This window comes from Heliangelus exortis, chromosome 3 (assembly GCF_036169615.1).
Source record: "Heliangelus exortis chromosome 3, bHelExo1.hap1, whole genome shotgun sequence".
Taxonomy (NCBI): Eukaryota; Metazoa; Chordata; class Aves; order Apodiformes; family Trochilidae; genus Heliangelus; species Heliangelus exortis.
In genome coordinates, this window is record NC_092424.1 from 17925798 (window position 1) to 17944869 (window position 19072).

Here is a 19072-nt window from a genome sequence, read left to right on the forward strand (position 1 = left end):
ACTAAGGCTTCTGTCTCTTTGAGTGTCTGCATCCTGAATTTCAGAGATAGCTTTCAGAATGGCTTTTTTTTTTTCTAGGGGTGAGCTTTTTTTGCCTTTTTTTTTTTTTTCTTCTAGTCATAAAATGTGAGGTAAGTAATTAAGACAATAGAAAATAGATTAATATATGTGATTTAAATATATGAATGCTTTATGAAACCTTTGAAGCAGTCAGAAATGAGTGAATTATGGGCAAGTGCAATAGGCTTCTGCAAATGGCAGTGTGGATATATACTCCCAATGTCTGAAGAGTCAGCAAGCTGCAACTGGACTCTTAGAGCAAAGGAGTTTTGTTGCTAAAATTTCAGGCTGTTTTGTAATAATGTAATTTATACACAGCAATCTGTTTGCAGAATTTGGGCTTCTGGGTTAGTAGCTGCTGGAAATGTTCTAGTGCTGCAGGTCTCCAAGAGACCTCTTTCAGATGCTCAGAGTCGCAGACTGAAAAATCTGATTGGTCAGGTATCCCTTTCTTTTTTAAGGTATTAGAACTGAATGATGGAGAAAACTGAAATTGCTTAAAAAGTTATCTGCACATAAGCTTTCATGAAGATTAACAATTACAGCTTCTTGTTTGTTGTTCCTATTATAAATTTCAAAATGGCTGATGTAGATAGTAGTGTTATTTTTTCCTTTGAGAAATATTTTCAAGAGAAACTAATCATTTCTTTCATGGGATATAATATAGAGTCTATGTTCAATGCTTTCCTCTAATTTTTCTAACTACCTGTATTTGTTTGTACCAGGTTTTCATGTCTTATACCTAGAGATTATTGGTCTGTATAAAACTTGAACCATTTGGATGTTGTTTTCCAGTTCTCTTTCTGAAGCATACATGCAATAATAAAAATCTGCTCCTCATAAATCCCGTTTAAGTTGAAAGAAAAATTACCAGTCATTTTTTATTTTTCCACATACCTGTTTTACAAAGTGATTCATCCTATTTTGTTATGCATGTAAAGTGGTCTAGTTGATGTTTCTAGCCATTAAGCAGCAGCAGGAGAACTTGGCATCAGCTTTTGGAGACATTTTTTTCCCCACTGCTAGGATTTGACTAGGTCTGTGTTATTAAATGGCTTTATTTTCCAACCTCTTGTCCAGAGTTTAAATCTTCTACTCTGAGGGGATAGCAAAGTTGTATCTATATCTTGATTCCTACTTGAAAATAACTTATGGAAGAGGACATCTTAATTTTTATCCCTGAACTGGGCATATGAGCACTTCCTCTGAAACAGCATATAATGGAGTCAGTTACAGCACTTTTTTTTGGTGCCAGCTGTGATAACCAAGAGAATTGCTAAATGAGAAGTGGTTAATAGCTTCTAAAATGAAGGATATTCAGAGCTTTTTTAATTGTTTCCCATTGATGCATGGACCAACTCAAAACAAAGATATAAAAACACTTGTGAGTTGGCTCTGGACCATTCAATCAGAGAACCCAGCAACTAGTGTGTGAGCATCATAAAATATTGGAGAGGCAAAATATGTGCTAAATATGTGCTCTTTCCTTCTGGGTAATGATGCTCAGGTTACAGACGGGAAATGAAGAATTGTGATCCTCTCTTTTTCATTTACTACTTCTTTGTTTAATACCAAGTTCTTGTGGTTTTGTTTTGATATCTGTAAAACTGAGACTGTTTTCACCTACATATATCTCAGCAGTGTGAAGTTTAAAGGTTCTGTGGTGTTTGTGCACGTGTGGCTGTGGCAGAGGAGGTTATTGCCATTCTAATTTCACAATATCCTAGCAAACCCAAAACTGTTACTGTAAGAAAATATGTCCCAGAAGTTCTATCACCTACAGGTCAGAGAAGTCTGACTGAGTACAGCAAAACCAAAAGTTATCAAAACTATGTGTGTCTCTGGACTATCAATTATGCATTTTCAAGAACTGAAAGTTTGAAGTGAAGGGTACTTTTTTTCTTCATGATTTATCATGTTTGCCTAAAACTTTTTCTGCTTAAGCTTTAGAACCTCTACCAAATAAAAAGGACTTTGCAAAGAAATTAGAGGGCAATTTTAACAGGTAATGATGCTGTAATCTGCAATCAGATTACATATTTGCATTTAATGTATTAGTAAATGCAATAGTTAAAAGCTCTGGCTTTGTTACTTGTAAGCTGTTTAAGTCAGTAATAGTAGTGCAATGGTTATTTCCAAGTCCTCTGCTACACAAAACTGAAGAAAACTCTGTTCTAAACAAGTTTTATTAATTTGCTGCACAAGAAAATTTTATTTTATTTTATGTGGTCACAAGTAATTTAAACACTCTGGTTTTGTAATCTTTTAAGGAAGCCTCTGAAGGAATTTCCACACCTTGAATAAAAGTAGGGGTCATGTTATGAGGCCACAAATCACAAAGTCTGCCCTGGGAAGAAAAAGTCCTTTTTGATTTGTGCTTTTCCCCCATATCTCCCAAGATCTTATTTGTTTTAAAACAAATATGTATATTGCAAGAATACTCCATTGCTATTTCCATGTAGCACATGGGTGGTACATGCATTATTCTTGATTATGCCATACTACTAGTTAATTTTCATTTCTCACTTTTTATATTATGCTCATCGCTCTACTAGTAATGATCATCTACTGTCAATAGTGATGGTTGTTCTGAAATGGTTCTCTTGGTTTTGAGAAGGACAGAACTGTTGGTGTCCTTGTTCACTTTTAAAAATTGTCATTGATCACTTAATTTTCAAGTGCTGACAAGTTGGTGCAGCTGAATTATTCAGTGCTGTCAACTTTCCAGCCTCCAATGTTCCAGCGTTTTGCTTCTGCTATATTTATAATAGGTGAAGTGCTAAATATACATTTTAATGCAAATTTTGTTAAGCTTAGTGCAGAGCGTATTTTTTAAAAACACAAACTTACTACATCCTAGAGTTGTATATTTTACCAATTATTTATTTATGCTTTTGCTTTAAATATAACTTGCTGTTATATGTAATGAGTGGTGCTGAAATTGGTTTCGGTTATCAGACAAGTGAATGACACAATAGATACTTATGTACTCTCCTTTTTCTTTAATCCATAAACACAGGCACTGAACAAACTTCTGTTTTTTCACGTGCTTCCTGGTTTTCTGTCAGCTTTCAGTCTTCCATGGGTCATTCAATAAACACTGCCCTGGATGACTTTTTTGAGCTTCCCCATGCCAATTAAAATGAAATGAATGCTTTTTAGCAAGCAGAGAAAATAAACTTTCTTTATGAGTTTAGCTCTGTTTTTTCCAGGACAGTTCCTTATGTTCTGTTTTGTTCCTGTCTTTATTTTTGCCTTTAGTTTAGCTATGCAGTGGAAGAAGTTGGGGGTGCAGAAGCAAGTGCCTGAGAAAAGACAAGGAGGAGTTAAATAGAGGAGAGAGAACTGAACAGCAGGATTTCAAAGTGTTCTTTAAATGTACTCAGTTTGAACTGACATGCTCTACAAGAATACAAAAGGAGGGTGGCAGAGAGGTTGAAGAAAGTCAAATTACCTAGAAGTTTTTTCCTGCAAGCATTTCAGGAGCTGGCACCACGTTAACTAAAAAAAATTTTCTTCCTTTAAATTTGTAGCATGATTAATTCTGTTGGCATGGAATTAAACTGCTAAATGTCCTTCTTTGGTAAATACTTTTTTTTCTTGATGGGGGAATGGATATCTTATTGTATGAAATACACTTTTCAGTGCATTGCTGATTTGAGTGACTTAGCATAGCAATTGCTGAAACCTTGATGAAGCCAGTGAGTGCGAGAAGTTGCTTATATTAGAAATCTAGGATACCATATAATATGTTTCAGCTGTACAGTGATTTCCTTTCTAGAAAATACCCTTAAATTCACTTTCAGTTTTTGGGTAGTTTTTAGAAATATCCCAAGTAGTACCAAGTATTCCAAGAGTGGAGTGAGAGGAACCCCAGTATGTCTTCAGTGGATCTGGAAGAAGTCTGTGTATTTGTATTGGCTTTTACCAAGTTCATAACATCTCCTGGGTGCTCCTTTTGCTTGGTGAGGCTCCAGGGGTGTGGTTGGTCACTGACTTCAGACAGGATTCCCACATATGACTCACCTGGGTTTCAAGACTTCAGGAAAATCCCCAAGTGGATTTCTTGCTTTCAGCCATGTGATCTGTGAAACTCCACTCCTGATGTTCTTTGCTATATTTTTCTGTAGTATTGCAGGATGTCCATTGTATTTGTTGGAGCTTTAATGGCTGCAAATACAGTTTTGGACTGCAATTAAAATGTAGGCTTTCCACCTAACAGTTTGGTGATCATCTTTTTTACTTAGTGGAAAAATAAAATGTGCCACTGAAATCTCCAGGAGTTAATGTGTTTTGATTATAATTGCAGATCAGGCTGCTACCCCTGAATTGTATAATAATTGTATAATAATTGATACCTGCTCTGGAAAGAGGGAGATAGATTTTGGGTATATGTGTATGTATTCCTGTAACAATCTTAGCAATCTTACTGCTTCTGTTGAGACACAAGCATAAATAAATATAAAATGAATTCCAGCAACTTACAAGTTACTTGAAGCATTTAGACAGTCAAGTGTGCATTTTTGTTTGTTGTGGCTGGGTTTTTTTTGACTGTTTGTGATTATTAATTTGTTTGTTTTCTTTTTGTTTGGGCTTTTTTTGTGTGTGTTTTTACTATCAAAGCTGACAGACTTTGTTTCTGTTGTATCATTTTCTTTGAAAATATAAATCCATTTCTCTCTCTAGTGATATTTCTGTAATAGTAATATGTTGTTAAAATAAACAGAATTTGGATTTTTCAAAACAAGAAATGAGACTGAGTTAAGTACATAGGATAACAATATATCCGATAACAATATAACATTTGGAGGAACCACAAACAGTCTTCAAAAGAAGTAGTTCAGATCAGGTCCTTTTATCAAACATCAGAGAAATAAGCTTGTTTTCTTAGAATCTAACTGAAAGGGATTTTCCAGATTATTCTAGAGATTAATCTCCTCCTGTCTGAACTTTACAAAGATTCCACCTGACATGTAAGGTGCATTTTAAATTTTTTCCTAATTCTGCACTTGAAAAGTTTACTTCTCATTAGACTGTGTTATCCTAGTCCTGCTTACCTAAGGTCTTGTCATGAATGTGTTTTGCTTTTGTGGTTTCAGAAGCATTTGAAATACAGCTAATTGTATGTGGGCCACAGCACTAGTAGAGAATGTTTTTCCACTTTTTAAATTTTAAAACACATTTCCATGGATTGAATCTCTGTAAAATAATACAGTTTTGAACTTTGCTTGGGATGTGTTGTCCCACCTAATTTCTCATTCAGTAAAAGTCATTCAGGCTGCACAGTTATGTAAGTTTTTAAAGAAAAAGAAGTGTTTTTTCAAGAGGCATGTTGGTTAGTCTATCCTGCCAATATTAAAATTCATGGATATAGAACTTAATGGTAGGTACCAAGAAAATAATGCTTTATGAGGTGTTAGAAGTGGTTCAGAACTTACTTAAAGATAGAAAAAAATAAATTGCATTTACTGCATTGAAGGTTGACTTTTGGATTCAAAGGGTAAGTGATGTATAACTTGATAAAAAAACCAAAATAGATTGGCATGCAGCTTGGTCTTATTTAGGATGAATGTTGATCTTGTTATACGGTAACTTCAAGCCTGGGTCAAGAACCTGCAGGTTGCTGCCCAGACTTGAGAACTCTTCCCCTCCCCACTGCTTTGTGACCAGCATCATTAGGTCATGTCTGCTCTACATTTGTAGGCTCTGCAGGCTACGAGTAATTCTTGTTCAACTGTGTTGGAAGGTGCCTTGCTTGGCTCCTGGGCATTGTAAAGTAATAACGATGTATGGGCTGCTTGGGTCAATGTCTACCAGTGTTTGTAAAAATAGAATAATAAGTATTTAGGAATTACTGGGTTTTGCGGTAGAATTCTAAGCTGTTTGAATGTCTTCCAGAGAGACGTGCAATCATATAGTATTTTATGAAATTACTATTTTTATAGGGCACTAGATTATGGAAGATTACCAAAGCGGTATAGTTGTGTGTATTGTTTTAGTGTTCACATATTTTTTTTTTTTAGGTTACCAAAGGTAAAGAACTTAAAGTTGTAATTTAATTACATGTAAAAGATACCACTTAGGATTGTTCTAGTCTAGCACTAATAATCTAGTATTTAGGGTGTTGGGTCTGGCAGAGTCAGTCAGCACACTGGTCCACCACCTGTACTTGTGCATATTGACTAAGTGCAACCTTTGGATTCATAGGACCCAAAGTGGTTCTGTGATAAATTTGTCATCCTAATGACAAATGTATTTTTACAATGTCTACACTGGTGTACTGCTTAAAATACTTCATTGCATTTGTGTACATAAACAGGTTTTTGAATCTTGAATATAGCATTCAGTTATATGAGCACCTTCTGAAGGACCAAATTGTTTTTTATTAATTTTAATTATTTCTAGTGAGTGTTTGTGTCTCGAAACTGAGCAGAACATCAGTCCCTGTTCTCTGCTTTGTACCATGCAAAAAGTTCATTCTATTCCCCCTAGGTGTTGGGGAAATAGAATAATAGGACAAAACTACCATGTGTATCATTGACAGTTCTTCTTACATGCATTTCTTTAGTGTTAAACAGTCTGTGCTGTGTTTAATGAAAGAACATGAAATGAAGGTAATTGTTTTTTTGTTTGGTTGATTGGTTTGCAGAATGGTGGCTTTAAAATATAATAAGAATATTTTTCTGGGAATTTTAATAAAAGTTTCCACAGACTATTTTGAGTGGTAGACATGACCAGAAATAAAACCAGCAGCCCTTGATTTTCTTCCAGATTTATGAATACAAGTTAAATTTGGGATACTTGGGAAACTCTTAGTAAAATGTTAGAGAAAAAGTAATTTTCAACTTTAACTTACTGGTCATCTACAATTACTTACTGAAGCAATTTCAATTAGGGAAGTAATTTAAAGTTATATATCTTATTCTGTGGCTTACTCAATAATTCCTTAGGAAACAAATACTAAAATATGGTTACAATGCCTGATGTTTCAAAGGGCAGATTAATTTATATAGTCTTCCCCACAGAAAAAAACCTCAAGCCAATTAATGCCATGGCGAAGCAGGGGAGTTTTGTTTTCTTGAGAGTGAGGCTAAAAGAAAGCTCACAGATTTGCTCTGAGTCCAGCAGTTTGTGGCAAGTCCCTTATTTTGGCGGGCCCTAGTTTCCATAAATTTGGAACATCAGTCCTTTTTACTCCTGAAGTTCATCGTTCAAAATGAAGTCTGCTCCAGATCTGCTATACCAGCAGTGAATATTTTAATGCTGGTAATTCCCGAGTACCCTTCTTATATAACCTGTGTGTTTTATTTCCATGGTAAATTCAAGATGATGTTTGAAAATCCCACCATGGGCCATGCTCATACTTGTTCAGGCATGGCTGTCCATGCACCTTTAGGCATGACTCAAAGCGAGTTCCTGGTGTGAGTGGTTCAGCTGGCTGAGGGAACTCTTTTTCTCCTGATTTTGTAAGGGGACATGTGGGGACAGTTGTGGTAATTGTTCCACAGGTACGAACACTTTATTAAATAAGAGTTACTCTGAATTAAAAGACAAACCAGTTTGAGCAAGGACCCCCTCACATGCAGGGTTGCATTCAGAGTTACTGTTAGTATGACGATGTTTTATTTAGAAGGATTTGCAGGGGATCAGCTGATGCTGGGTGTGGAGGGGTTGTTGGAGGCTGTGCATAAGCACACTTCAAAAGTAGCCTGGCGCATTAGATTTCCACTCTCTATGTGCAGGTTTTATTCTGATGCATTTAATGCAACCGTTGAGAGGGATTCTTGTCTTTACAGACCTGTTGTAGCGAGTGAGTAGTTCGGAGTATGTGTGCTTCTAGTAGCATCTGAATAATCTGATACCACCCCAGTACATATAAATAGTATGTAGAAGTATATAATACCTAACTCTGATACGTGAGAAGATGAGTGAAGTTTTAGGAAGACTGGAGAATGCACTGGATTTGAAACTTTTCTGGAGTGTAACCTGTCAGAAATAGTAGGACATGACAATGATACTGGGATAGTAATGTTTTAATTAACTACTTTCAGAAACTAAATTCATAACACTTCTTAGTACTTTGTATAAATATAATGGATGTGCAAGTTTCATCATTGAAAAAGGGAACTCATGGTCAATAGCTGCATCTTGGAGGCAAAACTGCTATCTGAAAGGTTTTCCTAGTGTTTGCAATTTATCGTTCACTGGGTGAATTTATTTTGCTTCTGTGAGGTACTGATAGCTTAGAGGTTGTGAATGGAGTGGCTGTGAATACACTGGCATAAGTTTTATGATTGTTTCAGTTAGTAACCACTATTTAATAAAGCATCAATATTAGCAGATGGAAAATAATCCTGTTCCCTGTTACATTTAACTGTGAAATCTTTAAAAGATCTGAATGGCTTAGAAGATAAAACAAAGCAGTGAATGAAGTGTTTTGTGTCATGGCTCAAATCCAGGTTGATGTTCTAAATGAATGCATAACAAAACCACAACAGATCAACCCAGATTTACATGAGTGATGTATAAGAGCCCTGAAGCCAAGCCAACATAGTGATTGAATTAGCTCCTGCATTTGTAGAGGCTTCTCCCTCCAGGTCAGACTTCTAAGCACTGATGGGCTTGCATGGGGAACTAAAAGTTACAGACTGAAGTATGCCTACATTGTAGAGGGAAAGAAATCTTAGAGCTTCAGAACTTTTATCTTTGACAAGTGTGACTGATTTTTTTCTGGGGGGGGGAGTAGGGGAAACACTATAAACAGTTAATGGAAAAACTGGAAGAATTTCCATTAGTGGTGCTTCGGTCAAGGACCTGCCAGTCTTCTCAGAAATATTTGTTCAAAATCTGAAACATTTTGTTGCTGCAGGGCTGATATGTACCTTATGTATTGCCCACCCTCATACAATACCTGGCTTGTTCTTTTAGTAAATAATAAGTGTACTGTAGTGTGATGCTCATAAAGAGGACAATTTTTTAAACATTTGTGTGTGCAGGTGCAAAAGTACAGCATTTGTGATCCTTTCTTTAAATACCTTATTTTTAAAATATTGTCCTACTTTTAAACTGATGTTTGATCTAGATAAATGTCAGACTAAAGTCAAGATGTAGTGGATGAACAGAAGCATTACTGCATTTTAAGAATTGGTTTTAATACAGTATTGTTTTTATGTGCTTCGGGGAAATAGTTAATAAAAAAATACAGTAATGTGAGCAGAATATTATTATAGGCATGAGTATCATGACAAAGCCATTGCAAAGAGGTACTTTTCCAAGTATGCATCTTCTAAAGGTACATCTAAAAATGGTCTACAATTTATGTTTTTACTGGTACCCTCTGTTTTTAACTTTACCCTCATGTAAGATACTGGTAAGTTTCAGCAACCATATTAATGTTAGTGTTGTTTGCAAATCTCATTTATGTACATTTTGATATTTCAGTAACCTGATATCTCCATTTTTGTTTCTCAGCATGATGTATCACAGACTTTGCTCAAAGCAACTCTGGACAGTGTGGTTGAAGAGTGTGTCAGCTTTGTAGGAGTTGATATTAACATCTGCTCAGAAATTCTATTAAGGTGAGTCAAACATTTTCCTATTCCAGTAATTACATGGCTCTGGATCACAGAGTCTCTGTTTAGTCTGCCATCTGACTGAAGCTCAGCTGGAGCAAATGGCTCTTGTGTTAAACTTCCAATTACATAAAAATGACACATTAAGACAGTATTTCACTGAATCAGTGAGTTTTTAAGGATATGTGTAATTCTCCAGAGTAAAACTTTTCTTTGGAGAAGAACAGATATTTTAACGTTTTGAACCAACACTGCACATTTAGAAAAACTTAATATAATTACCTAGTACTTTTGCACTAAGAGAAGGATTTTCAAATGTACTTTCTGTCTCTCAGAAGGTATTTTTATAGGTACTGCAAAGTGGAACAGGTTGTAAAATTGGAGTGAGGAAAGGAGAAAAAAGAAAGATTTAAGGGGAAACTGCTTGAAAAAAAATCCCTCTTTACTTTTTTTTTTTTTAATTATACCATATTTTTTTACTTGGAAAATGTTCTGGGTTTTATTTCTCTTGGTTATAAATCAAATGGTTATTCTCTGTTTTGAGTGTGTAGAATTGAGAATTGTTTAGCTGAACAGCCTCCCAAAAGAGCAAAAAGTTGCTTTCATACTCTGTTGTAGGAAGGGGAAGAAAAAGAATACCCATAATCTACATCAAGAACGTTACATTTGGTATCAAAATATATTCTAGCTAGCTCTCTTGAACTTTCATTCTTGAAAATATCTTTCTGTACTTTGATAAGGCTCTCTACCTATTTTTTTTCACTTTCTCCTCCATATTCTTTTTCTGTGTGTGTGTGTGTGTGTGTGTGTGTGTGTAGATCAACTATTAGTAAGGATAGTGCAAGTGCAGAGGATGAGCACTGTCAGCTTTCTGCAGGCAACAACTAAATTGTGCAGTTCAGCAGAGAGCACCAGGCTGAGGTCCTGCTGTGTCTACAGAAAACTGTGGGTGTGGAGTGACACTGTCCAGTCATGGTTACAGGTGGTAACCCTGTTGGCTAAATTCTTTGCTCTAATTAACTCATATTCCCATGCTGCATAATGCTGTTGATCTGACTTGATCCTCAGCAGTTCAATTCTGCTGTTCTGTGTAGATGCAGACTCAGTTCCCCTCAGATGTACAGTGAATGGAATTGTCACTCTAGCTAGAATATACAATTCTGGTGTATCAACAACACTTATTGACACATGCTACATGTGGAAGAGATGACAACATTATAGTACATGCCTTACTTCTGAGTATTCTACTCTAACATTTGAGATCATCAGTGGAAAATTTTGTGAATTCAGTGTCACATTCCTTTGTCAGTGTAAACTGAATTTCATAATATTTCTAAGAAGTTTTAAAAGACAATTCTATTTCTAATGATTAATATTTTGTCTGTGGCTTAAGGTGTGTTTCTCCTATTTAATTTAAATTTTAAATGTTTTCAGGGGTTTATTTTGTCTTATTTTGGCTATTTTTGCCAGGTTTGCCTGTGGTGTTTTTCTAGAATTAGGATATGACATTCCACGAATAGGCCTCTGCTGTCATTGCCTTTAAGAAGTGGCATCTCATACGTAGAGTCATATAGGTGACGTTTCTTTCACTAGTGTCAGTGCCTGCCACAGCTCTGTACTCTCTTTCTGTGTTCAGCCTGCTCTATGCACAGGAAGTTGTACTTACCAAAAATGTGCAGCAAACCCACTTCTTCCTGTAGGAGCTTGGTTAGCTCCAGTTGCACTTTACAGGTGAATTCTTTGCTAGATCTGAGCTGCCCACAGAACAGCTCATGCAGCCTATTCCAAGCTGCTCCTTTATCTCAAGAGCAGCTGAGAGAAAAGGAACAAGCTGAGTGGATCTGTAAAATGGTTTGTGGAAGGCCAGCTGCTCCCAGCCACCCTCCTTCTGGATAGCAGACATCAGCCCTTCATGCTGGGACAAGGTGTTGTGGTACCACTGGAAAAGAACAGCTGAGAGGGGGCTATGAACAATTTATCTGTCCTAAACCCTCCTCCAATGTTGTTTCCTGATGAGGGCATCCTGGGGGTAGGGCATCAGATATAACAAGTTGAATTGGCACTACAGAAATAGCCAACAGATTGCAAATTACATATCTCCACCTTACTGGTTAGGTATGTGCAGAACCTTGTTGCTGTACCAAGTTTTGTTGACTTGAGTGGATTTCTTCCACAGAACTGAGAGATGGGATCCTTTGTTTGATGATGCCTTTGGTCTGGGAGTCTATTTGCAAATTTCATGTCTGTTTTTCAATTTTGTAAGCAAGAATTTAATGTATGTAACCTGGTAGTGGATAGGACTTGTATTAATGACTGTTCAATGGTAGTAAATGTATTCTTTAACTTTCTCTTAGACACATTGCAGGACTGAATGCTAACAGGGCTAAAAATATAATTGAATGGCGAGAGAAGAATGGACCATTTATAAACCGAGAACAGCTCAAGGAAGTTAAAGGTCTGGGTCCCAAAACCTTCCAACAGTGTGCTGGCTTTATCAGATTCAATCAAGAATATATAAAGAACTTCTGCAGGTAACAGACATGTTTGCTATCTTGACTAGTTTATCCAGAATACTCTGAGAAGGCTTCTTCGTTTTCTGTCTTGCCTTCAGGCTTGAGATTTGAAGAATGCTAAAACTTTTCCCTCTTCAAGACAGTATCTTAACAAATAATCTTCAAGTCAGTAGTTGGACACAGATGTTCCACTGAGTAATCATGGGTTATTAGCCCAGTACTCTGAGTCAGGATTTCTATAACTATGTAAGTTTAATTAAAATTCTGCAACTGAATTGGTATTGGCATGCAGTGGTGTCATGACCTGAGATGTTAAAACCTTACAGTCTAGTATTGGAGGCATAATTTAAAGATTTGTAAATTCATTTTAGTGTGGTAAAGATTACACTGCAGAACATAACAGTGGGAAACTAGAGAAGAATTTATGAGAGCTTCAATGCTGCTGCTTGGGGAGGGACAGTTGAACAAGCTTCCTGGACCAAGCTCTGTCTTCATCATAGTCCTGCACTTTGGAAGTGGGATGTGACTGCCTTGTATCTCAAATGTGTAAGAGGTCCTTTCCCAACTCTTTTGTTAACACTGGGTCATCCTTTTCCCTCGTATTTCATTCCCTGTTTTTGTACCAAGCTTTCCCTCTTTTTGAGTCACTTCTTTTCAAGTGAAAGTGCCCTTTCTAGGACAAAATTTCTTCTCCTGTCTTTCCCATTTCCCCTTCCAACATAAAGAACTAAGAAAGGGCACAGTGGTAGCACCATCCCCACCCTTTTGCCGCTGGCTCTTCTCAAAAGCTATTTTCCTGGGAAGCACATGTTGTTTTTCAGCCAACCCAATGCTCAGAAGCAAAACTCTATTCCCAGTTGCTGCTGGCCAAACAGTACACACGTAACTTCCAGGCAGGAGGTAGGCACATTAGGACTGGCTGGCTGCCCAGGTGGAAGGTGTACAGATTGGTTGCCCATCTGGCAGGGAGATACATGCTGCATGCCAAGTGGTGCACACTGTAAGCACCAGAAGACTGAAGAAATTGCTTTCGAGGCTGAAGATGATTGATAGGTCTGACATTCTACAGTTCTGTTCTCATGTACAGTACAGCAGAGGGGCTGATGTGATAGGTTTTCTTCAGAATGTTCACTGTTTAAGAACAATGTTTAAGAGCTTTCTTATTCCTCGATGGAGTATGCTTCTGATGCTAGTCAGATTCAATAAAACTTGAGAACACTGTATAATCTGAGAAATCTTCTATGACTTTGGAGTTTGAGGCCAAAATAAAGCTGTAACACCATTGCCTCCACAACATTTCTTCTGGGCCCAGATGGCAAACCAAACATTTTTGAAATATACTTTGAGAATGTTTCATTTTTGTCCTCTCTAATCATGTTGATGGCTTTAGTGTGCTGTGCCACTTAACTTTTGTGCTTTGTATTTGGAGGCTAACAAATAGTGGTAATTTTAAAAGCTGACATGAAAAGAGAAAGTTATGTCAACTTTTCCTCTGACAGTGCAGGTATAAGTAGAGCCCAAAGTACAAAAGTTCGGAGTCCTTCAATGTGTTCTCTTATCCTGCAAAAGTAGGAACCATGTGACCTAGGAAACAAAGACAAACAAAAAGAGATCAAAAAAAAGGAGCCTTTCCCAGTAGGAGTCATTCAGTGCCTTAATGTATCCTTTACTGTGTCCTGAGCATTCTTTCTTGTAAGGGAAACTTTAGGGGAAGAACTGTGCCAGTTGTAAATATGCTACACGATTGAAGATAGATCTTGTTCTCTGCTGTCTTCTTTAAAGTCCTCTTACTAATAAGGGTGTTCTGTCCATGGATCTCTCTGAGACTTTGAAGCAATTTCATTATCCAGTCAATTAGAGAAAAAAAAAAGAAGTCCAATCCAAAGGCTAACTGAAACTAACTGATTAGGTGTCAATAATGTATTCACTAAGTTTTAAGGAAATCAGTATTAAGATACTTTTGCAAAAATGTTGTATAAATTCTGAAATACTGGTAGATTTGCCTTTTTTTTTTTTCTCTTTGAAGCAAATCCTGGTCTGAGTTATTTTGATTTTAATTTTTTCATATTTTAACCTTGCCAATGATTGAGCAAAATTCTGCAGAAATTTAAGCATGGGAAGTCAGTGGTATATGGAGTTCTGATGCATTCACATACTTTTCCTTGTTCTGTACATACACTTGAGATAAAATTTGCTTACCTAAAGATAGTATGAATAGGAAGTATTTTATTTTTTTTTAATTTACAATGATGCATACTATTAACTATTTCCGTTAATAGACAATCAGCCATTTACAGTTAAACTGCTTACAGTTAAATATCCTCACAAGATCATTATCATGTAGATACATGTAATTGTCTCCATTTTGCAGATGCTCTTCAGATTGCAAGTGATACAATAGGTTGTTCAGTGTTTGTTGTTGTTTTTTTTAATAATGTTGTTCTCATGAAGAAATTTCCACTAAGCACAAAATCCCTTCCCAGTGTTTGTTTCTATTTAAAATTTATATAGGTGTACATTAATTCAGAAGTCTGTGTTTTGCATTTACCAGCACTGGGTTAGGATCTTGATCATAAAGAAGATGTGTTCATTTTTTATTTCTGGCAGTAATAAGAAAACTGAACTTGGAAGTCATGCACTGTTGTCTAAAGCAATTGCACAGGGTAAAAAGAAGAGCAAACCAACACCCTGTGCTTTTCAACAACCCAATCCTTTGGACCAAACTTGCATCCATCCAGAGTCTTACAGCATTGCAATGAGGTAAGCAGGGGAATGTTTTTTAAGCATCGACACTGACAATTTTTAAAATAAAAGTATTGGGGGTTTCTTGACAACAGCCTGCTCAGCCTTGTGAGGCAGGAGTACTAACAGCATTTTGATGTTTTCTCCTCTTCAAGAAAAAGGAATTCTGCTTTGCAAGTGAAGGGTTTCATTTGGTGTATTTTGCCTCTTACGTGCATGCAACTTTTTAGTTCTTTGTGTTTTGGTTGTTTTTTCAGGTTTTAATGAGGAAATCCATGATCCAGGTTTCTTCATATCATCACTTTGGCCCTCATTTTGGCCACTTTTCTTAATTCTCTTCTTTTTGACAGCTCTCTTTACGCCACACCACTTTTAGTGTGAATTTTTGTTTCACAAAGCGTGGAGACGAATTATTTGTTATAGAAATGTCTAAACTTTTTTTCTTCTACTTTTCCCTCATGTATTATGCAAAAACTATAACAAAAATAACTAAAATACAGTTTTACTTGTTCTTCAAGATAATCTAATTTAAATGCCATGCAAATTTTCAGTCAGTGGCAGTTTAATGCCTATGTATCATCAAGAACTGTTTTTACATTGTTGTTTACGTTCAGCCTGTGTGAGACAAACTTTCCACTTAATGTATTTTGACCATCAGAGTTTGTTTACTTGTGTGTTAGAGTGGGTGCACAACCATATGGACATATCAGAGCATGCGTCATAATTTAAAATTAAATTCTGATATGGCAAGATCTTAATAAAACGTATATATTAAGTTCCCAAATACTTGAACAGTGGTGGTTTTGCTAAGTGACCTTTGGCTGAAGGAAGAGAATGGTTTTTGTGGAAGTCTGAAAAAAATCGGTAGGAAATTATGGGTGCCCTCTGATTAGGGGATATTGCAGCTGGTAAAAGCTTGTATAAGGTGTCATCCTTTCTGTCATCAGCCCTAGTTGAAATTGGACTCTGCTTCTCCTTTTGAGAAAATGTTATGTCCTGTCATAAACCAGCAAGTATTTATTTTTTAAGTGATTATCAGTGGACAGGTTCTTTTCCAAAAATGAGCCGGAGCTAACTTCAGTGTTAGCTAAGATGCTTTAAAATTCTAATGATCTCTGCTGAGAATACTACTCCCCAGGAAACAGAGTTGTGCTTCTTGTTTTACAAAGAAAACTATCTTTAACCCTCAGAGAGAGATGCTCAAGTTCTGAATTCATGAAGCTAGAGTTTCTTAGCTAAAAAAGGTTTCACAGGATGTTGCATTTTCAGGACACTTTCTCCTTACTGCGTGTGCTCTGTTCACTGGTGGAGATAACTGCATCATTTATACAACATCCTATGCATGGGTCCACGGGCCTTCCACTGGCTAGACAGGCAGCACTCTTATGTTTCCACACTTTCCCTGCCTCTTCCCTTCTTTCTTCTTTGTGCCTCGTTCTGAGGCCACTGTACAATTTTCCACTAGAGTTCAGGCTCTTTGTGCACTGTGTTAGTTTTGGTTTCTCCTTTTCTGTGACCGTTTCCCTTTTTTTTTATTTCGCATCAGGATTTGTTAGTAGTTCTCTGCCCTACATATTGCTCTGGAAAAAATCACGAAGGTCCTGATCTTAATGATCTTTCATTTTATAGGTGGGGAATAGGGTGAGGAATCTTGGTCACCCTGGAATTTTAAGTAGGAAAAGGTTATTTGAAATTAATGTTGATTTTCAATAAAGTATTCAATCCAATTTAAATATCAAGTAACCAGAATTTGGTTCACAATCCATTTAGCTTCCCAGCCCTGGGACTCTAACAAAATAATGAGTAAAAGTGTTCAGTGTTTTCAGCTTCACTTTTAAAGACTGATGTAGAAAGACTGCTTCAGGGAGCAGAGAAATGTAGCCAGTTAATGGTGGGATACTACAGGAAATTATCTATATATAATACCATTACAAAGACTGGTCAGAAAATAAAGAATTGTGACTTTATTTATAGAGCAACACAGATTACTTTTATCCCAGAAGTGATGAGTAGGTGTATTACTGTATAGGCTAGATCAGATACTCATACAGTCGAAACTCTGAAGACAACTTTAGCAGATACAACAAATCATATAATTGTGATATGGAATTTAGCAGTCAATGCAGGATTAGCACTATTTAAAAAAAAAAAAAATACAAATGAATGAGCCCAAGTTTTATATATCAACCAAAAGATGGTGGTTTGAGTCACAGGCTGCCACCTTTTACACAGCCAACACTGCTTAGAAGGTACCTTGGAGATTATGAAAATGTGGCCAAGGTCAAAGCTTTTGGACTTCAAAAGCTGCAAAGCCATTGCTAAAGTATGACGTGGCTACAGAGCAGTGCTACCTATCATGTAATTTCTCTTTGGTTAATGCAGTTAATTTAAAGTTTCCAGCTGTTTCATTGGCTGTTGGCTGTTTCTCACCAAATGCTTCGCCTTCCTTGACTGAATTTTCAGATTAAATATTTAGATCCAAGTGTCTGTCTGTGTAACTAACTGGATCAGTCTTTTCTATTTTCTTTGAGGTTTTTCTCTGTTTTCTTCTTATCTGTACACGTAATTTAATACGGGAAGAAGAAAAGTCTTAAAGTATTTAGAGTGCATATACTCATGTTCAGAAATATTTTTGTTTTTCTTGCAATCAAAAGATAGTTTCCTCAAAAGCTTGTTAAATATGAAGGTGATAATTTCTGTGGTATGGATTTTATTAATGTGCATGAGTTTGCTATCATAAAATGGTGTGGGAAAGGGGACAAGTATCTCTAATGTTTTTTCATTGCAAATAGCTGTTAGAAGAAAGTACATCTCTGCAGCAAACAGTAAAATCCAGGAAGTGTAGTATTAAAAATTAACACTGATGACATAAGGGATAAATATAAACTGGACAGCCTTTGCTCAAACAACTAATGCTGTAATTTAATAATGATTATACTTAATATTTAATAATGATTAAACTACTTTTCAAAAGAAGCGTGTATGAGCTGTTAAGCTTGTTGCAACTTAAGGATGTGTCTTTCAAAAAAAAGTTGCTCCCTAAATATGAATTAAGAAGAAATTCTATGAATTCAGACTGCATGGAGGATTCAGTCTAAAGCTTATTGAGGCTGTTTACAAGTTTTACTGACTTCAATACATACAATATGTTTGAGAGGAAGCTTCAGAGAAGCTGAACCTGAAGATATGTCCACAGTATGTAGCTGTCTTACTGAAATAAACCAACATTTTAACATGCTAGTACTAAACTAGAGAAAATTTGAGACTGATAGAGATGGGTTAAATCAGTATATAAAACAAATATTTTTAAACAAAATACATTTTTTAAAAGTTCTGTTTGTTTACTGCTTTCAAAGTATTTCTTTTTCTGTGCTTACACAGAACTTTGTCAGGGACCGTGGCAAGCTCACAGGTGGATCCATGCTAGCAAAGGGGAGAATTGTTGTCCTGAAATTGGACAGATTTGATTCGAGGCATGAAAATGCAGTATTATATACTTCTTACCACAGAAACTAAAATGAGTGAAATAGATGCTGCATAAATGAGTCATAAAAACTTCCTCATGCAATGTCTACCACATCTAGCCATGAGAAAATCGTTTGTGAAAATTTTATTGGATTAAAAGTTTTAATGGAAAATTACATTTATTTTTAAACACAATGAGATGGTGATTTTTACCCACTGCTTCTATCCAAACTACCCAAAGGCAGCAATCCACATTACAGATTCATGACATACAAAATTATCAGGTTTTAAAGCAGTGTTTTTCAGGGATAGAAGTTCACCTAAATTTAAAACCACTAATTTTCTTTTTCTGAACTATTTTGTAGCTTGAAAGGCCAATCCATATTAAAAAAAAATGGTTAAAAGAATTGCTCCCCAGTGGTGACTTTGGTTGCCAAGCTCTAAGCTGGAGCCAATTTTTATGGCTGAATTAGAAACCCCTGAAAAACAGGGGTTTTGTAATGGAAACACTGATGTAATTTTTACTACAGTGGCACAAATGGTGCTGGTATGGTTGATTTATGGCATTTAAACATCTTAACTTAAAATCTGTACAATTTCTGTAAAATTGTTGAAAAACATCCTACTGATGATTTAGCACGCTCTGAAGATGACCATAACATCTTGTTCATTTTGGTTTCCACACTGCCAAAGCTTGGCTTTGTCATGTGGGGTGACCAA

At 36.2% G+C, this 19072-nt stretch overlaps 1 protein-coding gene across 5 annotated transcripts in view; it reads left to right on the forward strand.

Moving 5' to 3' along the window:
* Positions 1-19072, forward strand: part of SRBD1 (S1 RNA binding domain 1) — a 123168-nt gene that overhangs the window by 93358 nt on the left and 10738 nt on the right. For all 5 annotated transcript variants that reach the window (XM_071739443.1, XM_071739446.1, XM_071739445.1 and 2 more), the window contains exons 18-20: positions 9532-9638; positions 11987-12163; positions 14753-14905. In XM_071739443.1, coding sequence (XP_071595544.1) covers positions 9532-9638; positions 11987-12163; positions 14753-14905 — 437 coding nt within the window. The remainder of the gene's footprint in view (positions 1-9531; positions 9639-11986; positions 12164-14752; positions 14906-19072) is intronic.